The following is a 23959-nucleotide window of genomic DNA, read 5'->3' as shown; positions in this document are numbered from 1 at the left end:
GTTACTTGTGTCGTGTTTATGGTATCTCTCCCTCAGTTCTGTAGAGGTCACCTGGGGTCATAGGTGCTGGCTTCATATCTCAGCACACTTACACTCAAACCTTTCTAGGACACTTTAATGAGAAAGATAACCCGTCTGCTGTTCTGTCATCTGGATTCTGTCAGTTAAGCTCTGCATTAGAAAGTTTTATTTACTGAAATCCCACAACTTTAGCTACTAAAGTCCCTTGAACCTCAGCTGACCCTCTTGCATCTTAGCATTAGCAGCTAACTCAGCTGAATCTCTTAGCATTAGCAGCTAACTCCCCAGCAGGATGTAGGATAGAGGTATCTTTCCACCAGTGACATGCTCACTCCGACAGGTACGACGGGCAAAGCCTCCTCCCCGCCCCCGCCGGCGCTCCAGGACCAGCGGCCGCCCGGCGAGCGCTTGGAGGCCGTGCTGTTCCAGCTGCGGCAGGTGACACGTCAGAGGGATGAGCTTCGTAAGCGCCTGGCCCTCGCCTCACCCGGTACCACCTTCGATGACTGCAGGTAGGCACCGCACCCCCAGAGATATGCTCATATCAACATGCACTCATCTGTGTCTGTGTCTGTGTCTGTGTCTGTGTCTGTGTCTGTGTCTGTGTGTTCTATGTTCTCTTAATGCTATACCGTGAGCCATTGAGAGGCGCACTGGCAAGCAGCAGTGGAAAGGTTAAAAGAGCCAGGTTGACAACAGGGTGAGACCCATTTAACCCAGGGTATCTTGGTGTGGAAGGCATAACCTGGTTGGAGTTGGCAACCAACGGATGGATGCAGTGCAGACTGGTTGTTCGATGTGCATTTGTTTACAGTTGAAGTCTTGGAGAGATACAGTCCATCATAAATCACTGGCAGTTATGACCACATATTTAAATATATAGGGCCATATTTACGAAGGTACAAAATCTTTCCTTTGCCATCTAGTCACAGATGGCTAACATTTCTTGGATAATCACCCTTCGTAAATTGGGCCTTTTTATTACCAGTAGTCATGCCTGGTCATCATGCAATTAGCAAAGTTAGATGCATCTAAGAGAAAAACACCCTTGGTAAATATTGCCTGTGGCATATTTTGACATTTATTTATTTGCCATTATTATTGGGCATATATTTCAGGAGTTTAGCCAGCTGCACCTTGATTGGTTGCTTCATGAAACATTGACACTGCACTGAAGTCATGGAGTGTCACATTGATGCTTCCCCATATCAAGAATATAGAACTAAACAAATAAGGAACAGGATCAGAATGGACATTAGCTGGGCTTCCATCCAACTAATTTGCATGTTTTATGAGCATTTCAGCTAAACAAAATAGGAATCAGCACACGTCTCCATCAGATATGTCATGCACATTCAAAATGAACACTCCTAATCAAGGGAGGAGTTGTGAACAGCTGTGGGAGGTTGTCAGGGAAACAAATGGAAACACCTGATAAAAGTGCAACAAATGCAAATGTATTAGAATTCATTTTTTTCTGTCAACCTTAGTGGAATTTTACCTGATGTGAATAGTGTGTTAATCCGACCCCCTATAGCAAATCAAATTGAATTCTCATTAAAACATTTTATGCAAATTTCAAGCGTTTCCAGTCAGGATTTCCTATTCGAATAGTCAAAATGCACTTTAAAAAGTTGGATGGAAACCCAGGTACTGAAAGATTTGACTCCATAGTTTGATTAAATGAAAAGCAAAGCATGTACATACTCATTGAAGGCCGACGGCCACTGGCAGAGACGTTTGGCCGAGCATCATGGAATGCACCCTAATGTCCTGAAACTCCAAACTCCAGTGTTATTGTCAAAACGGCAAAGCATATAGCAGTATAAAGCATAACAATGACAGAAACACAGCGGTTCAATGCAATTTTAATTTATAATGGCTAGGTATATGTTTATATGCCATTAAGTCATAATTTGTATAAGTTAACTACTTGCTACATACGCTGGGTACCATTAGTGCGTTTTAGGGATGCAAATTATCGATTAATTCATTAATCATTAGTTGATAATCTTATCGATCGACTTTCGATTAATTGATAAGCGGCGTTTTTCACCTGAGTTTCAGTGTTTCAATAGGGCCTTTACAAATATCAGCTAAATAGTTGAGTTATTATATTACATTACATTCTGATAATTCTATTCTATTCTATTATACATTCCTCAAGTAATTATGCATTAGGAAAAGAAAGCAGAAAAGTTTTTTTTATGGTATAACAAAATACATTCTTTAATTTAAAACAAAGAAATAAATTATGGACTGGCTCAGTTCTTGCATTTGAAACAGACATAAAAAAAAAAGAATAGAAGAAATTAAATAGAGAGCCAAACAGAATATTATTGAGCCTATAGATTATGAAGAAACTGCATCTAGGCTATTACAAGCTAAATAGCCGACACAACTCTCTGAAGTTTAACTCGCGCTCACGGTAGTGAGGGATAGAGTAGTTACATTCTTAATGGCAAGCCATCAGGCAAAGGTAAGCTAGCCCGCTAACGAGCTAGGTATATAATATCATTAAGCCTGAGTGAGCTAGTCCGCTATCAAGCTAAATAGCCAACTCAACTCTTACTTACTTACTCTCATGAGCCAAACTCGCGGGCACACGTTAGCACGGGAGTAGACAGAGATATTCATAGCAAGGTGAGCTAGCCCGCTAACGAGCTAGGTAGCTAACTCTATGAAGTCTCAGTGAGCTAGCCCGCTAACGAACTAATAGCTAACCTCGCGGCAGTAAGCGAGAGAAGGTATAATACAGTGTAGCTGTGATTTTAGGTTGATCAGGTGAACTGGTGGTGCCATGCAGGACAGAAGCATGCACGGTGTTCAAATGATAACTGAGTGAGCTAGTGGAACTATTGTATTTCAATACCGCATTAAACAGAGAACATTTGACTTCTTTGCCTGAATTAACAATGTTGAAGTGGTCCCACACCGCACTTCTTTTCGCTCGCTTCATTTTGTTTTCAACCGGTCTCTCGCGCTAGCGCCCTCTAGCGATTAATCGTGATTAATACATTTTGATCGAGCAACCTCTTAATCGACAATTAATCTAAAGTCGATTAATCATTTGCATCCCTAGTGCGTTTTGTTTACTAGTGGCAACGGTTGCTAAGGAAAGAACAAAAAGTCACACTTTTTAACCCATCAAACCCATTTTTTCGCACCATCAAAGTTTGATTCAGATTGTTGAAGACTTGGGTCTACTTGAAATCCAAGCCAATTCTATGGACCAGATGCTCAAGAAATAGAATCGTGTTCCACACACTGCGGCTAACGCATGTTCCACACCGCCAGTGGGCCCTGACAAGAACCAGAAGCATGTCTTGACGTGCGTCAGACGCCGCTAGTGGTGGTTGGCCTTCGCACCCAAGCATGTCAACGCACACAATCATGCATGCATGCACAGACTCCCTCATATCATCCTGCGCATACACACACTCACAAACCCTTATATATACACCCATTTGAACACATGCAAAGCACCACACACTCTCACAGATGTACTTTAACACACAGGCCTTCGCTGGGCCACGTGCACATTTGTGTATGCACATGTTTACAGACTCTTTCTCTCTCACATTCACACACACACACACTCACGTGCTCACACACTAACGTGCTCACACACTCACTCACCAAGAGGTTCTTTTTAAAGCCAAATCCTATGGGACCATCTGACAGGACATTACTTTAAATGGAAGTGGCCATCATAACCTGAGCTAGTGTTGTTGCTGTTGTTTTTCAATATTAATTATTAAGGAAAAGCTGAAAGTTTTTCAACCAATAGCTCCTGGAAGGCCCCCAGTGTGTGGAATAAATGGTTGTTAGTAAAATGGGTGAGAGTGGCTTTGTGTGAGTGTGTGTGTGTGTGTGTGTGTGTGTGTGTGTGTGTGTGTGTGTGTGTGTGTGTGTGTCAGTGCTCATGTATTTTGCAGGGTCTGTCCTCTCTGGTAGCGTGTCTGGTGCACCACTCAGACAGTGAGTGTGTGGGAGGCCCCCAGGGATTTGTGTGTGTCCTGTGGTCACTCAGGTGCTAGAAATCAGGGTACTACCCATATTGTCCTCATGCCTCCCATAACGCCAATGGGTGAGCCAAAGGTTTGAATGCAAAAGCTCTGTCTGTGACATAAATGTGATAAATGTTGCTATAATAATGTGTATTTACTGAATGATAAAGTGAAACTATTTGTGTCCTAGTGACTGGACAGATGCAGCATGTACCTTTGAGAGCTCAGTTGTTGCCTGGAGTCTTTTTCTGTCTCTCCTTCTACCTATCTCTTTTTTTCCTAACCCTTTCATCTCTCTCTCTCTCTTTCTTTCTCTCTATCTCTTCTATTTGTGTCTCTTTTTCCAAATCTGTCTCTCATGACTCATCCGCTCTCCTCCTCTCCCCGTCCCTCCGTCTCCTCAGGCCGAGCGTGAAGCCAGGCCACGACTATGAGCGCCTGAAGCTGCAGTGCACCAAGGCCATGGGCGACCTGCAGTCGCTGCAGAACCAGCACACCAAGACCCTGCAGCGCTGCGAGGAGGCCGTCAAGGAGGCCGACTTCTACCAGTGAGCTCCGCTCTTCCTCCCCTCAGTCTCCGTCAGCCTCTTCTTCTTCATTCTGTCTTCATCTTCATTCATGGGTTAAGCACCATTCCCTTACTTCTCCGCTCTTCCCCCGCCTCCGGTCCTCTCCTTAGTCTCTCCGTCAGCATCTTCATCTTCATCTTCATTCATGGGTTCAGCACCATTCCCTTACTTGCTCCTCTTCTTCTTTGCCTCCCTTAATTTCCATCATCATCATCTTCATCAGCTTCCTTTCTGTCTTTGTCTTCATCCCTGCACCTTGTTATGTTCCTCTCTCATGTCTGTAGAACGGTATAGCAGTCAAGTATGTCGCTAATACCATGAGGGTCATGGGTTCAACATCCTGACTACCCACATACTGATCGTGTTGGACATGGTCCGTCACTTTGGATAAAGGCTTCTGTAAAATGGAATGCCAGTTCTTCATGTTCCTCTTCCTTCTCTTCCCCACATAGTCTGATGGCATCAAATCCATCCCTTGCTCTGCTACCTTTACCTTGTCTCCTCCACCTCACCTCACCTTACCCAGACGCACAGAAAGCCATCAGAATGAAATTGTGCCTAATCAAATATGATCAATAGATTGAAGTAGATTGATTAGGGAGAGGCTTTGTATCACTGTCTGTCTGGAACACACACTCGCACACTTTCCCTCACACACACACACACACACACACACACACCACCTTCCTTCCCCCAGCTGTACACTTACAACTGAAAGCAGCAGAGTTAAGCCCCACTAAATCCTCAAATGGACCTGCTCTGCAATCTGAGCAACCAAATAAACACGCTCATTTACCTGTGATGAGTGTAAAAACAAAAATTAAACGAAAGACGAGCACCACTTCCTCTCATCTCTAAAGGAGTTGGAGAGACGAGCCATCTGTTTAGGTGATCTATGGGCTCTCGCTGAAGAGCTGCTGTGATGCACGCATGATGATGATCTTGATTATCCTGATGAAAGGCAGTGCTGCCGTTGATGATTACCAAGAGGACTTGCAGCTTTGTCATAAGCGGCAGTCTCTGCCTATCTAGCTATCCCAGGCGCATCAGTGCTTGAGTTGGTGCCGTAAACTCACCTCCTGTGTTAAAGTGGTCCAAACACGGCAGTCGTATCACAGACCAGTAGAAGAAACCTGTGTTTGATACTCAAATCAAGAAAGAATGTATGGAGGACCGAAAAAGCAACCTTGAGACGTGTCAATCACCTGTCACCCGCTAAACCAAGCGGAGGTGTTCTGGCTTTTCGACCATTGCCAGTTGATTACAACTCCTGTTAGCATGGTCTTGATCCTCATTCAAGATTTAAGAACTTTGTCTTTTTGTGAGGCAGAGGCTCGTTTAAACACTGGTCACCCAGCGAATTAGCCAAGCCAACTTGGCCCTCGTCTGACTGTGAGTCAACTCTAAGCATGGGTGTCACTTTGTGGCAAAAAGTACTAGAGACAAGTCACAAGCCATTAGGTTATACTGTATATCAGGCCCCTCTAGCAAAAAAACGTGATTGATGAAATGTGATTGGGGAATTGAAGTTGTTCCTGTCCCAGGTTTAAACTATGGGAATGAGCTCACTCTGCCATCCTCCAAAAAGACATACAAGTGGCCACTACGAAACACACTTGGGAGTGGAATCGAGTGGCCATGTTTGTAGTGTTTGAGTTTAATCATCATCTTGACCCACACCTCTGAAAGAATGTTCCTCAAGGTCCCTTAATCCTGGAACAAAATCGCCCCTGAGCTGGCACGTCCTCCTCTGTGGCCCTGTAACAGTGACAATTCTCTTTTTTTGTATCGCAAATAACGACATCAAAGGATGCAATCACTGTTTATTGCTGCTTGGGTTTAGTCACATAAGACCTTGGCCATTTGTCTAATTTCATGATGGCATACCGTCTCCATTGCAGAGACAACCCAACAGCTGGCTGCTATGCCAACTGGCAGATGAGGGATTATGGGATGGCGTTTAAGCCCCTTCCTTCAGGCTGCTCTGTGCATCTGTGCCGCCAGAGAGAGAGAGAGAGAGAGAGAGAGAGAAACCAATATAAGCAGTTTATGTTATGCTAAAGCCTGGCAACACATTGCTCTGTTTGTTCATCATCTGTAGAGTGGTTTATCCGTCTCTCTCTCTCTCCCTCTCTCCATCTATTCCTCTCCCTCACTAAATACCACCTGATATAAGCCACTCAGGTCAGGGGTAAGCCTTGTTTAAAAAAGAGTGTAATATCAGAGAAAATGGTCGTTTCAGGACCCCATGAGCATCCTGGGTTGGATTTGCCACATAAGAACAAGCAGTACTCTCATGCAGTGAGCTTTCATTACTGTAGATGGGCTAAAAGGCAGGTCATGATCTGTGCACAGTGTGTGTGGTGCACGTGCCGGTGTTACCTGAGCGTGCCTTTGTGCTTAATAACTACATCTGCTCCGGCTTATGTTGAAGTTCTAGCTGTGCTGCAGGACTCTGTTACATAAGCAAATGCTTGCATGAAAAGTACATACACACGCACGCACGCACGCAAACACGCACAGTATGACACACACACAGACGCATACCTGAGTGAAGTCAGGTGGAGTAACTGTCTCTCACACCTTACACACACATGTAACATACACATGTAAGACACAAACACACACACACACACACACACACACACACACACACACACACACACACACGTGTACGCCCTCCAGTGACTAAGCGTGAGCTGAACTAATACAGTGTGTTGTTTCCCCCCCAACCCCCACACACCTTTAGTACGCTCCACAGCCGTGCCCTGGGGGAGCAGGGGCAGATGAAGGAGGAGGCGGAGAGCCTGCGCAGGGACTACAGCCAGCTGCTGCGCGAACACCAGCACCTGCAGCAGGCATGCGACGAGCTGCGCAGGCTGCGTCTGGACGACCAGAGGGAGGTCGCCGACCTCCGGATGCTCCATCAGCAGGTGAAGAAGGACCACATCAGGATTTAAACACAGACAGACAGACACAGACAGACAGACAGACAGACACAGACAGACAGACAGACACAGACAGACAGACAGACAGACACAGACAGACAGACAGACAGACAGACACAGACAGACAGACACAGACAGACAGACACAGACAGACAGACACAGACAGACACAGACAGACAGACAGACAGACAGACAGACACAGACAGACAGACACAGACAGACAGACACAGACAGACAGACACAGACAGACAGACACAGACACAGACAGACACAGACAGACAGACACAGACAGACAGACAGACACAGACAGACAGACACAGACAGACACACACACACACACAGATGTGCATATGACAATATTATATTACAGTAGATTGTTGATCACATTTATGTGTTGAACATACCGCACTCTGGAATATAAAGCAGTGTACTAGAACAATACCCATAATTCATGTTTAATACAGAGAGCTACTCTCTAAAAACATTTGACTGACTTCTAGACAAAGCTTTCCATGTGTTACCTTAATCTCAGCCCAGGCTGTCTGTTTCTTAAAAGCCTATTGCCATTGTCCAGCGACCATAAGAAGACTACTGCAGTCTGTGTTACTCTGTCTTTCTTTAGGGAGGGATTTTAACCCCAACCCTAACCCTAATCTTAACCCTACCCGAACCCTAAAATTATCCACAGAAAAGGGGACTAATTTGACATTTTAACAGCTCGCCTATGGTGAATAGGAAGGCTGCTGAAAATAACACCCTTGGCTAAGAAAAATGAAGGACAGTCATTATTCCCCTTCCACCAATACCAGCATTAGTCTGTGCTTTTTCGTGAGGCCTTTTAGACGCGCTAATGAAAGACTTCCCATAGCCCTAGTGCTCATGGGGAATGCAGGCCAAGACCCGGGCTTTGGCTTCTCAGCCCCCTGCTAATGAGGTCACATCATTCTCCAAACAAACTAACGGTAATAATAAACCCGCGCAGTCAGGCGCTGTCAGGATTTAGCGGGGGCCTTGAAATTAGCCCCGGCCGCATCGCATCTTTCTAATTAGCCTGATGATGAGAAATGCCCTACATGGGTTTATTTTTGTTTGTTTGTTTATTTATAGGTTTTTGTGTGCTAGTTACACTGCGATGCTTCCTGCTGATTTTGTGCACATATTAATGGCAAGGCCTCCCCACAGTGACCCTACCCCTACCCCTACCCCTCTGCCTCTGGAACTTCCTGTGTTGTCTGACTTCATCCTTTGACCTTTTTCTAACCTTTACCACTCTGTCACTAGACCAGGGTAATATTTGGGGCTCATTAAAATTATATTCTTGTCGTGAGTGAGAGAGAGGAGCGTGTGTGTGTGTGTGTGTGTGTGTGTGTGTGTGTGTGTGTGTGTGTGTGTGTGTGTGTGTGTGTGTGTGTGTGTGTGTGTGTGTGTGTGTGTGTGTGTGTGTGTGTGTGTGTGTGTGTGTGTGTGTGTGTGTGTGTTTCAGAGGGGGGCTGTTGGAGGAGGGAGGAAAAAGAGGGGGAGATAAAGGGAGGAGAAGGAGGGATGGAGACAGGAGTCACTAGCAGTGTTGAGGAGTCAGGATGTTAAGGGGGAAATCCATGTGCACATCTCTGCTATGCAGCATGCTCCTGAGAGAAAAGTTGCCCCATCCCTTAACTGTGATGCTACAAATGCCAACAGCGTGCCCCAGAACCCAGGCCTGTTCCTCCACAGAACCCCCTACATTTCAATCTCAACTGGGCCGTTTCCTTCTTTTGGTCCTTTCTAAATAATAGCATTTATTCATGGCTGATTGGCATAATGCGTCGATACTTAAAAGCCTGCATGACTACACTGCTTGAGTAACCCCAAACGATACGCAAATAAATTGCTCATTTAGCCTAAAAGCCAACTTGAGCATGTGCCATCTGCCTCGTCTCTCGTACGAGTTCTGCTGTTTAATTTGGGCAGAGGCTGTCACTTCACCCGGGCTTGTCACTGAAAGAGGAGTCTCTCAATTTCACAAACTGTTTGCCTCGTGGGCTTTGATCTCTCGGGCACGGAAGCAGTGTAGTGTGGCGTTTGATCTCCCCTAAAACAGGAAACAAAGAAACGCATTTGAATTTAAATCTGTGGCCGAGGCCACTTTAAATACAGAGCTATGGGGCCCCTGTCATGCCATCTGAATGCCCGGTGCATTTGATGCGTCAGAAGACATTCATGAGAAATTGACATTTAAGCTCAACAAAAACAAGGTTGTGTTTGGACAGTGGGCAGCAGTGTGGTTACTTAAGGTCAGAAAAAATGCGTCGCCTGAACTCTGCCACCTGCAGTCGTAGAGGCGTAACTGCATCCTCATCAGCTGAATGTTATCTGATGAGCAGAAACCTCTGATTGAAGCCAAACACAGATGTCGGGACAATGCCTAACCCGAGATTTATTCAGATGGCCGTCGGTGCTGAAAAGGGCTGGCTTGGGTCTTAAGTGAAACTTAAGTATGAGTTTCTAATCTGCCATGGATGATGTAGATCAGGACCAGTTCTGTCCCTATTCAGATCCAGTCTGTGCACCATCATTGTCTCTTATAATCTCTTGGTGGATTTTGATCAGAATGTTGATTAGATCGCTCCAGCTTTAGTTTGGTTCACTTACTGTTGTAAGGGGCGACAGTGGTCCAGGAGGTAGAGAAGTCGTTTAGTAATCAGAAGGTTGCTAGTTTGATTCCCTGTCGAAGTGTCCTTGAGCAAGACACTGAACCCCTAATTGCTCCTGATGTGCAGTGTGCCATCAGTGTAAAATGTGTATACATCCTTGTAGATCTTTGCATAAAAGCGTCTGCTAAATGACGAAATGAAATGAAATGTAACTTTTGGTGCCGCAGGTGATCCGAGAGAACGGCTCGTCGGACATTCTGAACAAACTCTACGACACGGCGATGGACAAGCTGGAGACGGCCCGCAAAGAGTACGAGGCCCTGCGCAAGCGCTACAACGAGAAGACGGCCAATCACAACGCGGACCTGAGCCGGCTGGAGCAGGCGGAGGAGGAGAAGAGGCACCTCCAGAAGCAGGTGGACATGCTGCTCAAGCACCGGGACTCGGCCGTGCACTACCAGCAGCAGTGCTCCGCCAGCATGAGGAGGTACCGCCAATACACCACTGTTCTAGTCGCATTTCTAGAATATTCTAAAGAGCACCTACATCACGCTCACTACTCTACGATACACTACGCTAGTCTCACTAGTGGTGGGCCTCGGGAATGAAGACGAGTACCACAGGCATAAATACACAACTGCACTAATTGTGATACTAAAAATGTTATTTGTAATCTTGGTCGCAGTCCAGAATATTATCCCAGAAAAATATGCTGCACTGCTAAACACTGAAGTGCTGCACACTATCGTGTACTCAACATTTCATACTCAAAACCTCTTAGCAAAATCCATAACTCTTCCTTTACTATTAAACACCAGCACACCCCATAGTACACTTACTATGATGTCCCATGACCGCGAAATGACATGATACCGAGACATGGCATGCATGAGTCTACACTCTGTTTTTGGCCCACTTTACGCTCCTTACTCCACTAAATAATTGATTAGGCATGCTGTTCCTCTCACATTAGCATATGTACCAGATTTACGTGAGGCCAATGCAAGTTTTAGGGTTATTATTAGGGTAACAAGGAATATTATTTACTGAAGTCAGAAAATAATGCATTGTAATAGGGGCACTGAATCTATAGAGGGAACCACTTTTTCCTCCCCTTGAGTAATTAGTATACCCCCTAGCTGCCTCCCTAGTGTACTTAGGATACCCCCTAACTGCCTCCGTAGTGTACTTGGTATACCCCCTAACTGCCTCCCTAGTGTACTTAGTATACCCCCTAACTGCCTCCCTAGTATACTTAGTATACCCCCTACCAGCCTACCTAGTGTACTTAGTAAACCCCCTAACAGCCTACCTAGTGTACTTAGGATACCCCCTAACTGCCTCCCTAGTGTACTTGGTATACCCCCTAACTGCCTCCCTAGTGTATTTAGTATACCCCCTAACTGCCTCCCTAGTATACTTAGTATACCCCCTAACAGCCTACCTAGTGTACTTAGTAAACCCCCTAACTGCCTCCCCCACCTCCTCCCTAGGCTGGACGTGTTGCAGCAGGAGCTTGCGGTGACGGTGTCGCATGGAGCGGAGCTGCAGCGGGAGCTGGAGCGGGTGCAGTCGGAGGCCACGCGCTCGCGCACGCTGCAGCTGAAGGCGGGCCAGGAGGCGGAGAAGCTGCGCGAGGAGCGTGACGCCGTGCTCAGCGAGTACCGGCTGGTGATGAGCGAGCGCGACCAGGTCATCAAGGAGGTGGACAAGCTGCAGACGGGCCTGGAGACGGCGGAGGCCAAGCTCAAGAACACCTCCAGTCAGCGCAGGGTGGCCAGTGAGGAGCTGGAGGCCCTCAGGCAGGTCAGGACACGCAGACCTAACTCCCCCTCTATTCCTCCTCCTCTCACTGAGCACCGTGTTGGTTCTAATGACTGTAAACTATTATTGCACAGCCAGGCAGATATTATAAAACACGAACGGTATACAACAGAGAAGAGTACCCTCCACTTAAATGTCAAATGATTCCAAAGTCAACCACCCTATAGTAATTGCACTACTTCTAAGTTGAACAGGGTATTTGCTCTGTGTAAAATTAAACTCAGCTTAGATGTACTATATGAAAAATGCAGGCCCGGCAGAAGAAACTCAATGCAACAAAAGTCAGTACACCTTTCATTACTGAGATTCTAATTATTATTATAATAATAATTATTTAATTATTTTTCAATACTTCATATGTCCACCTTTTAATGTTTGATGACAGACTCAGTCCTCCACAGCATAGAGGAAACCAGTGTTGCACATATTTCCAGAGAGTCAGACTTTTCCAGCTGCTCTTAGCTTGAGGGCTTGTGTTGCTTTACCTTCCTCTTCAAAATAGCCCAAAGGTGTTCTGTTGGATTCAAGTCAGGCCACATACTTGCCCAGGTCATATTTTTCACTTTTTTCTTCTTTAGAAACTCCTGCATCATTTTGGCAGTGTGCTTTGGATCGTTAGCATGCTGGAATATTCCTCCTCTGCCAAGCTTCTAGAGACATCTTGTCAGCCAATATTTTGGTATAAGTGCACAAGGGTGTACTCACTTCCGTTGTATACTGTATAGCACATTCATTGTAAGATGCAGGGACAACCATGTAGAAATGTTACAATGTATGTTTGGACGGACATGTAGAAATGTTACAATGTATGTCTGGATGGACTTGTAGAAATGTTGTCTGAATGTGGGTGGGAACAATCAGTGTGTGTTTTGCGCATTTGGAACTTTTCAAACCAGTCCTCCTGAAGGTGGATGTCAAACTTACTGCAGATTCAAACGGTGAGTGGCGCGTTTATTGAGGAGGACAGAACAGCCTTGTCTGTGTTTGTGTCTTTGCAGCGACTCAATAGCAAAATGAAGTGAACTTGTTTTTAGACATCATGAAGTCACCTTTGACCCTGTGAAACTAGTTCTAAACAGGTCGGAGGTTACTTCCAGGAAGCTCCTGTGTCACTCGGGGACTAGAGGTTGGGGCTCGTTAAGTGATTAAGCTATGCCATGGGGATTGGCTCCATCCCTGAATTATTCAGTCTATTAAGTAAAAGTCTTCTCTTCACGTACAGGTTGTATAAGGTTTGGCCTGGGGAGAGTTGTTGTGCTCTGAACCCTGTCACCATACCGCCCATGAATCACCATGATGTGAAGGGTTCACTGTAAGAAAGTGGCTTTTTGGCAACTCTTTTATGATGATGTGGAATGATATCAAATAAACAACACAGATGTACTGAAGGTGGTCAGGGTTCCCTAAGGACACATAAGGAGTTGACCCTGGTAGCATTGTATTTGCCCTGCCTGAAGGGCTTTGTGCAGTAGGCCCAGACCTGTTTAACTGCACAGACACTCTGAAAGGAGAGTGAGGTGTCTGTGAGACACACTCTGTGAGAGTGTCTGTGCAGTGAGAGTGGGGGACCTTCAGGCATCTGAACAACAATAAACACTCCAGAGCTCAACTTCACAGTTTAAAAGAACGTAGCAAATATTTCCTGTGCTACCTCTGCGTAAATAATTGAGAAAAAAAACAAAAAAAAAGCCCATAAATAATAAGTGTTAAGTGAGTGTTTGGAAAGCCTTTTTGCGCAGGCAGTGAGAAGCCCTTTTTCCACCCCTCATCTACTTGTAGGGAGTGTCAGCGTAAGTCAGCCACGAGGCTGAGGAGAAGCGCTAGCTCACACCAAGCCTGCGTGTTAGCGCTTCCTACGTGTCAGCGTTCCTATGCTGGGCCGTGTTGGGTGTTCACTCCCTGTGATCAGTACTAACAGCCCCGTTCCCCTGTGCTCCAGCTACACGCATGAGTGCACTTGATGAATGACACACAAGGGTTAATGAGTAGACTGGGGCTTTGGGGACCAGAAAGCAAGCCTTGTGTTGGCAGAAGTTTCGTGGCAATGTTGTTGTGCAGTTCCATTTTTGAGTTTGAGAGTTTGAAAAGTTGCAAAAGAAATGAGGGGGGAGAGAGCTAGAGCATAGTTCCCTGAGACTAGCCCTGCCTTAGGTTAAATGTGGTCTAACGAAAGCAAACACGCACCATCCAAATCCTGTGAGTCACCAGGTTCACGGAACAACCCATTCTGCCATTGTCATCCCTGTCATGACCAGAATATCCCTTTCCCCCTCTGTGTTTTGGGTTACTGTGTTACTCTAGTCATGACTTGGATGTGTCCAGTTCCTGTGGTTTGTGAACTGACCAGCTGATTCTGGATCAGTGCTTTGTTTTTGAGCCAGACTGAAACACACCTCTGGCTGGTGTGGGTGGGTGTGTGTGTGTGTGTGTGTGTGTGTGTGTGTGTGTGTGTGTGGTCCTGGACACTTTGGTTCTGATGTGTGTGTGGCTCTGGACACTTAATGGTTCTGGTGTGTGTGTGTGTGACTCTGGACACTTGATAGTTCTAATGTGTGTGTGGTTCTGTGGCTTCCCCTGCCCTCAGGAGCTGGGGTCGGCGCTGGTGGAGAGGGATCGGGCGCTGTGCGAGCGGAACGACGTGCTGGAGAAGTACTGCTTCGAGGTGAAGGACAAGGCAGAGGCCCAGAAGGAGCTGAGTCAGGCCTGCCGCGACATGGAGGCCGTGAAGGAGGAGCGCGACGTGGCCCGCAAGGAGCGCACCGAGGCCATCATCCAGAGGGACCAGCTGCTCCGAGAGTACTACCAGGCCCGACAGGTTCGCCATTGCTCTGTCTACCGTCTCTCTCTCTACCCTCTCTCTCTCTCTTTCCCCTGCTCCTTTCTCCACCTCTCTCTCTCTCTCTCTCTCTCTCTCCCTTGCTCCTTTCTCTCCTTCTATATCGCTCTCTCTCTCTCTCTCCCTTCCTGCTTTCTCTCCTTCTCTACCCCCCCTCTCTCTGCAGGGTTTTTCCTGCATAGAGAAAATGTGGGCGCGCGCCTAAGCCGTTTTCCCGAACGCCTATGAAAAATCCCTCTGCGATAGTCTGCGATAAAAAAAAAAAAAAACTCTCATCCAATTCAGCTTAATGGTGTTTTGAGCGCTCACGTTGAATTCAAGCAGCAGCAGCAGATCCCGCCTCCTACAACCCCCTCAGCCAATCATTGAACAGAGGCTTCTCCAAGTTTGCCAGACGTTAGACACTTTAATTTGATTTTTTTTGTATAAAGCAGAGCGAGCAGTTGCCTACATTATCCTAAAAAAACAATACTTTGATAGTAGGCTTTAAGTTTTATTAAAGCAGTGTGTGCGTGAACGTATACATCCTATGTGTGATGGTAAGAATAATATTAATTAATTACAACTCGTTTGTGTTGCATCTCGAATATAATAATATTAATATTATTATTGATAAACCGGTGCGGTTGAAAACTCTCGTTCCACTGCGAGGGCCAGCCCAACGTGCACGAGTACACATGTACAAATGCACATTAAATTTCCACTCAAAATACTGTCAAAAGTTTGATTATTGATTTCCAACGCAGCCTCCATTGGTGAAAATAATGGTATGTAGGTTTGTATAATAAACATGAATAGTAATAATAGATAAACTTGACTTTCATAATTCGTGTGTTCCATTTCTGACCACTGGTTAGTTCTAGATTCTATTGATATAGATTTCAGTAGTTTGCATATATACGAGGTAAACCTTGATAATCTTTGAACCATACATGATAGCACCATGGGGCTTGGACTATTGTCAATATATTAGCCTATCTATTTTAATTTAAAGTGGAAGCAAAATGATAACCTCAAGCATAGCCTCCATTATTTATGAAATGTAAAAAAAAAAAAAAAAAAACATTGATTTCTGCTGATAGGTAACACAGACTGTGCGCGCATAGCGCGCAATTTTTTTTATTGGGAGCACCGAAGAGCCATTTTGACCCAGGAAAAACCCTGCTCTGTTTCCCTTGTTCTTTTCTCTCCTTCTCTTCTTCTCGCTCTTTCCCTTGCCCCTTGCTCTCCTTCTCTTTCTCTCTCTTTCTCACATTAACTCTTTCTCTCTTTACTTACTGTCAGTTTGACTCTCACTCACCCGCCAACTCTGTCTTTCTCTCCCCACCCACTCTGTGTGTGTGTGTGTGTGTGTGTGTGTGTGTGTGTGTGTCTCTCACTCTCTGTCTCCATCTCTCTCTCTCTCTCTCTCTCTCTCTCTCTCTCTCTCTCTCTCTCTCTCTCCATCTCTCTCTCTCTCTCTCTCTCTCTCTTTCACACACACATATCTGTCTCCCTTTTTTTCTCCATCTCTCTCTCTCTCCCCTCCCTGTGTCTCCTCATCATCGTCTTTCAGCAGTGTCTTTAGCAGTCCCTCTCACGCTGCCACCTCCTCCTTCCCCCCCTCATTCCTCTCCCTCTTTACAGCTTCCAGATCTTTCTCACACTCTCCACGATACCATCTCTCTACCTGTTATCCCTCTCACCTTCTCTCCTCTCGTCTCGTCTGTTCTGCAAATATACCAAGAAGGTGGTGCAGCGACACAACTCAAAAAACAGTCACCGCACTTAACCACATCCATTCACATGACACCACTGTACTTGTACTTTCCCTGTATGGGAACCTCTGCGCTCTACAACCCCCCGGGTGCTGTTTGATTTGCCCCCCCCCCCCTCCCCGACATCCTCCACCTTCCTGCCGTGTTTGCAAAGAGCCAGTGCAAATGTTTACGGGCCGGGCCCTGACACAAACACAGAGGCCGTCTGAGCAGGGCCAGAGTGAGCGCGGTGCGTTTCTCCAGGAAGCCTAATTCCACTGTCCAAACAGGGGGGAGGACTCTGGCCAGGGGGAACTATTTGCACGGTTTTCACACGAGCTGCTCCGCTGTGCAGCGCTCAGGTCTGTGGGAGCGGCACACAATGAGAGGAAGACGGCTCATCTTTCCTTTCCTCTCTTCTCCACTCCTCCTTCCAGACCTCACCCCTCAACCCACCTCCCCCCTCCTGAGATCAGTGTTGCCAGCGCCATTTTCCCACCGCTGCAGACACTAACACGCAGGCACAGATCCACAAAGTCATTGGTGCCAACACACACACACACACACACACACACACACACACACTAGATACACACACACACACAAACATAACACACAACTGAAGAGCCACAAAAGACATACAGACACACATCACTGCAGTGCTCACAGCTAGACTCTCATCTTCAACTATCACCAGACACGCACCACCCATCATGCACGCACACACATACACACACACATACACACACACATACACACACACACACACATACACACACACACACACACACACACACACACACACACACACACACACAACCTTACACTCATCAGCACACACACACACACACACACACAATGACACTGAATGACACCAGTGCCAGTAATCCGTCAGCCCCGTAAGCCCAGCTCCAGGCAGGGGGTCACATCTGCCTCTGCCCCCCCACCACCACCACCCCCCCACCCCTCTCTCATATCCGGATCAGCCCAGCAGCAGCAGACAATCACACTGGCTACATAGACAGACAGTGATCTAAAAACGCTGTGCCTGCCTGGTCCATTACAGTAATAACATTCACAGTCACTCATTCATCATAGAGCATTCACTCACCATCATCATGCAAGTCTAATCTGCTCTTCAGACATTGCCTTTTGTTATTTGTCAGTTTGCGTGAGGTGATCATGCAGAAAGCATATGAGCAAACGCGAATAATCTGAGTAAAAGTACAGTAATACTATTATGTCATTCGTTTTGGCAGTAGGCCTATCATTTAAAGCACTAACATAAAGTTTATGGGTATCTACCGGTGACACAGATTACCAAGAACAGGACATGCTTGTTATGTTTTGTTGACATAAAATGTGTTTTGTCTGTCTGTGTGTGTGTGTGTGTGTGTGTGTGTCTGTCGTGTGTGCATACGTGTGTGTGTGTGCGTGTCGTGTCGTGTGTGTGTGTGTGTGCACACAGAAGCAGGATTCGGTGGCTGTGGACATGGAGCGGGCCAGCAAGGAGCTGGAGATGCTGCGTAAGCAGTGTGAGGCCATGAGCCAGGAGCTGCAGGAGGCGGCACAGGAAGCAGAGGTGGCTAAGTGCCGCCGAGACTGGGCCTTCCAGGAGAGGGACAAGATCGTGGCCGAGAGAGAGAGCATCAGGTGGCTAGGGCACCTTTCCATCCGCTGTTTATCATGCAACACATCCTTTTATCACAGAACAATTCTAGCGTACCTATGTCAGTTATCGGACAGTGTCAAACATTGTCCATTCTATTAAACAATGAAAATGCTAAGTTAAATAATGGATTGACAATCTTATCTTCAGTTTAATGACAATGCAAACGTTTGCCGATAACACACGCCGACCGATTATTAACACTGTTACGATACAGGGGCAGAATGGAAGCTTCCCCTCAACTGAGTATTCAGTTGAAACTTCAGTGTATTAATCTGGTTCGGGTCTTGAAGGGTTTAAATAGCTTTAAAGAAAACTGTGATACAACTGTAGCTGTAGCTCGAGCTTTACTGGAGAAACAGAGGTGGGCTCACTAGTTGCAATGGGGCTCTAGAAACATATGGAATGCAATGTGTGTGTTTGACCAGTACGATGCTGCCCCCTGTTTGAAGGACTTTGTGTGACAACCTGAGGAGAGAAAGGGATCGGGCCGTGAGTGACCTGGCCGACGCTCTACGCAACCTTGACGACACCAGAAAACAGAAAAACGATGCTGTGCGGGAGCTGAAAGAGCTGAAGTATGTCTGCTACACACACACACACACACACACACACACACACACACACACACACACTTTATAAATTATTATATATGCTTTATACACTCCAGCACACATGCATCCATACAGTTAGGGTTATCCTCAGGGAACTTTTGTTACTCCTTGTGTAACTCTCTTCTCAGTGAGGCCGCTAAATTATTCATCCCATTTTATATCTAACCTGGCTCCCACCCTGAAAATAACCGTAGGCTATGGCATTATGACATTTATACATTTCATGTTCCGTCTCTTCAACTTCATGTGTTGTTATTGCCATCTGGTGGCTGTGAGCTGTATGTACTCCTCAGTGGACACTTGTCATTTTCAAATCATATCTAAATTCCAGGTTCCAATTTCCATGTCTGTGGCTTATTAACCTGCTGCATAAAATGTACAGGGTATTTCAACTTTAACTATATAACTATTTCAGAGGTTTAGAATATTGATTTCACCAAAGTTACTGAGTTTTGTGTGGACTTACGAATGGCTATGGCATCCCCTCCAGAGAGAAGATGGAGGACCAGCTGGAGAAGGAGGCCAGGTTCAGGCAGCTGATGGCTCACAACTCCCACGACTCGGCCATCGACACCGACTCGCTGGAGTGGGAGACTGAGGTGGTGGAGTTTGAGAAGGACAGGGTGAGCGACCCAGAGGAGGCATTGGAGGTGGTCAGATGTTTACTTTCTTTACTGTTCTGCACTTAGAAGAGTCATAGAAACTGAGAAAAATACCATGTGATCATTCATAAGTGTGTGTGTGTGTGTGTGTGTGTGTGTGTGTGTGTGTGTGTGTCCTCACAGCCATGGTTTCTTAGGGGCTGTATGTATTGATTGGCCTTTAACCTCCCTGTGGTGTTGCAGGATGACATGGATCTGAAGGCACTGGGTTTTGATGTGGCTGAGGGGGTAAACGACCCGTATTTACCAGGAGACTGTGGGATTTTTGTGACCAAGGTGGACAAAGGAAGTGTTGCAGAAGGAAGGTTGAGGTAAGAAGTGACACTTTATCAGCGGCAGATGTGATTTTCTCATAGAGAGAATATTAATTTGAGCTCACAGTATTTATCTGTTGATCCAATAATTATGCTGCTCTTTATCGACATATCGCATGGTCAATTTTGTAATCAAAGTATCCTCCCCCTCCTGTTCTCCACAGAGTGAATGATTGGTTGTTGAAGATAAATGATGTGGATCTGGCCAATAAGGACAAGAAGCAGGTCATCAAAGCTGTGCTGAGTGGGGGTGGGGTGATCAACATGGTGGTGCGCAGGAGGAAGTCCCTGGGCGGCCGCATCCTCACCCCCATCCACTTAAACTTAGTGGGCCATAAAGGTGAGGGACCGCCGCCTGGACACGCCATTTGTTCTGCTCCAATTAATACTCTCCCCCAATACGCTAAGCAGTGGAGGTACTGACCTGCGTGACCTCACGTGTGGGTTCAAGGAATGATTTAACCAGTGGGAAACACAATTGAATTTAATTACTAGTGGAAGTGGTGCCAGCTTTCCTGGCGATGTATATCACCCCTTACAGTACACGCTCATAGCTTGCTTGACTCTGTTACTTTAGTCCTCTTGACGGGTTTGAGTGTATTGTTATTTTATTTATTTATTTATAAAAGCTATGAATTCACAAGGTTGCAATACAACTAGAGAATAGATACAGTACTCAGTAGGGATGGGTATCGTTTGGGTTTTTTCCGATACCGGTGCTAAACCGATACTTTTAAAACGATACCAGTGCCTAAACGGTGCCTGATACGATGATTGATTACATTAAAGAAAGGCTTTTTTTATTGCCAAGGCAATTCTTTTCGTCAAATTGAACAATACATTAACTGTTTAAAGTCTACTATTATTATAAATGCATACCTAACACTTGGCTTCAAACTACAGCTTCTTTCTAATTTCAAACTATGAACATTATATTAACTGTAAACAACAGTTTATATTATACTTAAAAATATATAAATAAGTACAAAAAACACCCACACTCTGTACACACTACAGCTTCAAACTTCTTGCAAAAATATGAGCCTTTATGGCAAAAATGTTTGCATTTATTTCATGAAATTTCACCATTTTCTGATTTGTTTATACCTATCTTTTCTATCTTGTTTAAAGTTAATCTTGTGACTTGAACACACTGAGTACGAGAAAATGTGCACTTCCCCTTTAAGAGACTAGGATAAGTTTTGTGTCAACTCCGTTTATTTTTCAGTCTGCAAGGTTGCTGATCTGCTGTTGACTCTTGCCTTCTATCCCCTCTTTACACACAATTGTTGTGCTGAATTTGCTGCACGTCACGATGTTTTAATCTTTTTGTGCGAAATACAGCCACACTTTTGACCGTTTACGTGTCAGTATTTTCTCTATTAAAAGGTTGATGGCTGTTTGTGCTTGTTCTGTGAAATTCTGCCTGCTGTTCACTGTCATAAGACTGTTGCTATGAAAACACCAATGAGCGTGAGCGACACAGGACAAAGTTTACATTGGGAGCTGGGGCAGCTGTAATTAAATGTGCCCCACGAAATCTGCCTGGCAACAAAATACAAAATAATTTATACAGATCATACTTACGGCACTAACGTTACTGCTAGTTAGCTATCTCTAGTTTTCTACGTAAGTTATCAAGATTTAGCTGCATAATTTGTTGCTGTTATTTATTTCAATCGGCTCAGGCACCGAAATCTGCGTGACATTTCGGGTAGGTACCGGTTGTATAGGAACCGGTGCCATATTGGAAGTGGTTTTCGGTACCCAACCCTAGATCTTTCTATTTGTAAAGAGTATGCTGCATAATATATGTTTGTATATGTATTTAAGAGGAGCCTAAGAGTGTGTGTTTGTAATCCTCTGTAAAACACAGACAGTGGTATCGGCCTGGAGAGCGGCGTCTTCGTAGCGTCCGTCGCCCCTGGCAGTCCTGCGGCCAAAGACGGCTCCCTGACCATCGGAGACCGGCTCATCGCTGTAAGCCACGCCTCCGTCTCCATCCGCCACTGTTCCGCTGGAGCACACGCACGCAAGCACGCGCACACACACACACACACACACACACACACACACACACACACACACACACACACACACACACACACACACACACACACACACACACACACACACACACACACACACACACACACACACACACACACACACACAATGCTCTCCAGGAACGTCAAAAGCTGAGCCCCCATGTCTTAGAAAGAAATATGATCGTGCCAAAAAGATAATACTTGATTATGTGGTGAAATGTTCTCCGTTTCATCTTTATGTATGAGCCCTGAGTTTATCACTACCCAAGTAGAATGAATTTAACACACACCCACACACACACACACACACACACACACACACACTCACACACACACACTTCCTCTAACTGCTTTAGCTTTCATCAAAGTTGCTCCCTCTCAGATAAGTCTGCGCTGATGTGGAAGTGATCAGATTGGAGGCGTATCATTTCCGAAGCAGTCACAGCTAATTCTGCCTCTGTGCCTGCGCTGGCTGTCTCATCAGGCTTTAATGTTCAGTATCACTCACCCACCAGGCCTCTCTCCTCCTCTCTCTCCCCCCCCTCCCTCAGATAAATGGGATCGCTCTGGATAACAGGTCGCTGAGTGAGTGTGAGTCGCTGCTGAGGGACTGTCGTGACTCGCTGAGCCTCTCGCTCCTCAAGGTGAGCACACACACTTACACAAACACACTTACATACACACACACACACACCCGCACACACACACACACACACATTAACTAGTGCACTTACTGCAAATGGCGCCTGTTGTTAATGCCAAAACATACTTAAGCACTTCAACCATGTGAAAGCACTTCAAGCTTAATGTAGTTACACACACACACACACACACACACACTGGGAGCTCAAATGCACATGCACCCACACAGTCACATGTGACGGATAAGTAATCCTGCAGCCATACTCCCTCTGCTGGGACTAGCTGAAGTGAATGTTTAAGTTGCTCTAGGCTTACGTTGTGTTTTTAATCAGCTTGGTGGTTTGTTGGGCGATGCTTATCAACTTGTTCCTGTCCCAGTTCTTCCCCCAGAGCCTGTCGGGTCAGAGTCTGTTTGATGTGGCCCGGGAGCTGGACAAGAGCCCGAGTGGGAAGCTGCACGGCGCCGAGGTTCTGGCGCGCAACTGCCGGAACCTGCGGAACAACAGCTCCACGCAGACTGACATCCACAGCCCCGAGAGCCCGGCCTCGGGGGAGCCCAGCCCACCGCCCTACCAGGACGTGTGCTTCCAGCGCCACACAGCCCCACACCACCACAAGCGGCCCCTCACCTTCCACCCAGCCTCCGTCTCCGCAGCAACTGCTGCTGCAGAGTGCGTTGCTGCGGAAACGGCCCCTGAGAAGGGCCACGCGCCCCAGAAGAGTAACGGCGGGACGTGGCCCCGGGTGCTGGCAGGGGGCCCCCCCTCTCCAGCGGACGCCGGCGTGGTGCCCCCCCTCTCCATCTTCCGTGTGACGGCCAAGCGGCGGAAGCCTATCTTCGACGCCGACATCTTCAAGCGGCCCGACACGCCAACCAAGCTGGACTACGTCTCGCTGTCAAGGTCCCGCCCCCAGAGCCCCAGAGCCGACACCCCCACCACGCCCCCGACCCCGCCCACACGCAGCGACTCATTTAAGTACAAGCACAAGCAGCAAAGCAGCTCCGCCTCAGACTCCACCATCACGACCGGCTCGCCCCCCTCCACTCCCTCCCAGTGCCCCCCCGCCCCGGGCCCCCAGTCTGACGGCCAGGGAGAACCCAGGGCCCGGGAGGACACGGGCAGAACCGGCCCCGAGGAGCAGGAGCTCAAGAGACCCAGACCCAGCTCTGCCCCCGCACCACGCCGCCAGCTCACCCCCCTCAAGATCCCCATACCTCTGCAGGTAACACACCACACACACACACACACACACACACACACACACACCTCTAAACCTCTAAGCTGTCATATATATTAGTGCTACAAGACAAGGTGAATATCAGTGAGTCTTTATTCTTTATTCAAGTGTAATTCAGGACTGCTCACACATTCTTGCCATCTGCCTGCACTGATTCTTTTTTTATTAAGTAACAATCAATATCTCTGTTTTTG

At 46.5% G+C, this 23959-nt stretch overlaps 1 protein-coding gene across 2 annotated transcripts in view; it reads left to right on the top strand.

Moving 5' to 3' along the window:
* Window positions 1–23959, top strand: part of LOC308362948 (disks large homolog 5-like) — a 51223-nt gene that overhangs the window by 9499 nt on the left and 17765 nt on the right. The window contains exons 3-15 of one of the 2 annotated variants that reach the window (XM_080835674.1): window positions 362–533; window positions 7350–7533; window positions 10409–10668; window positions 11675–11987; window positions 14590–14820; window positions 18052–18230; window positions 18699–18824; window positions 19351–19483; window positions 19706–19833; window positions 20001–20176; window positions 21713–21816; window positions 22436–22528; window positions 22905–23750. In XM_080835674.1, coding sequence (XP_080691800.1) covers window positions 362–533; window positions 7350–7533; window positions 10409–10668; window positions 11675–11987; window positions 14590–14820; window positions 18052–18230; window positions 18699–18824; window positions 19351–19483; window positions 19706–19833; window positions 20001–20176; window positions 21713–21816; window positions 22436–22528; window positions 22905–23750 — 2945 coding nt within the window. Of the gene's footprint in view, window positions 1–361; window positions 534–7349; window positions 7534–10408; window positions 10669–11674; window positions 11988–14589; window positions 14821–18045; window positions 18231–18698; window positions 18825–19350; window positions 19484–19705; window positions 19834–20000; window positions 20177–21712; window positions 21817–22435; window positions 22529–22904; window positions 23751–23959 lie in introns of both variants that reach the window. The other variant, XM_080835673.1, reaches the window with a different exon arrangement.

This window comes from Sprattus sprattus (assembly GCF_963457725.1).
Source record: "Sprattus sprattus genome assembly, chromosome: 3".
Classification (NCBI taxonomy): Eukaryota; Metazoa; Chordata; class Actinopteri; order Clupeiformes; family Clupeidae; genus Sprattus; species Sprattus sprattus.
The sequence above is the reverse complement of the archived record's forward strand: the minus strand, read 5'-3'. Positions and strand labels throughout refer to the sequence as shown.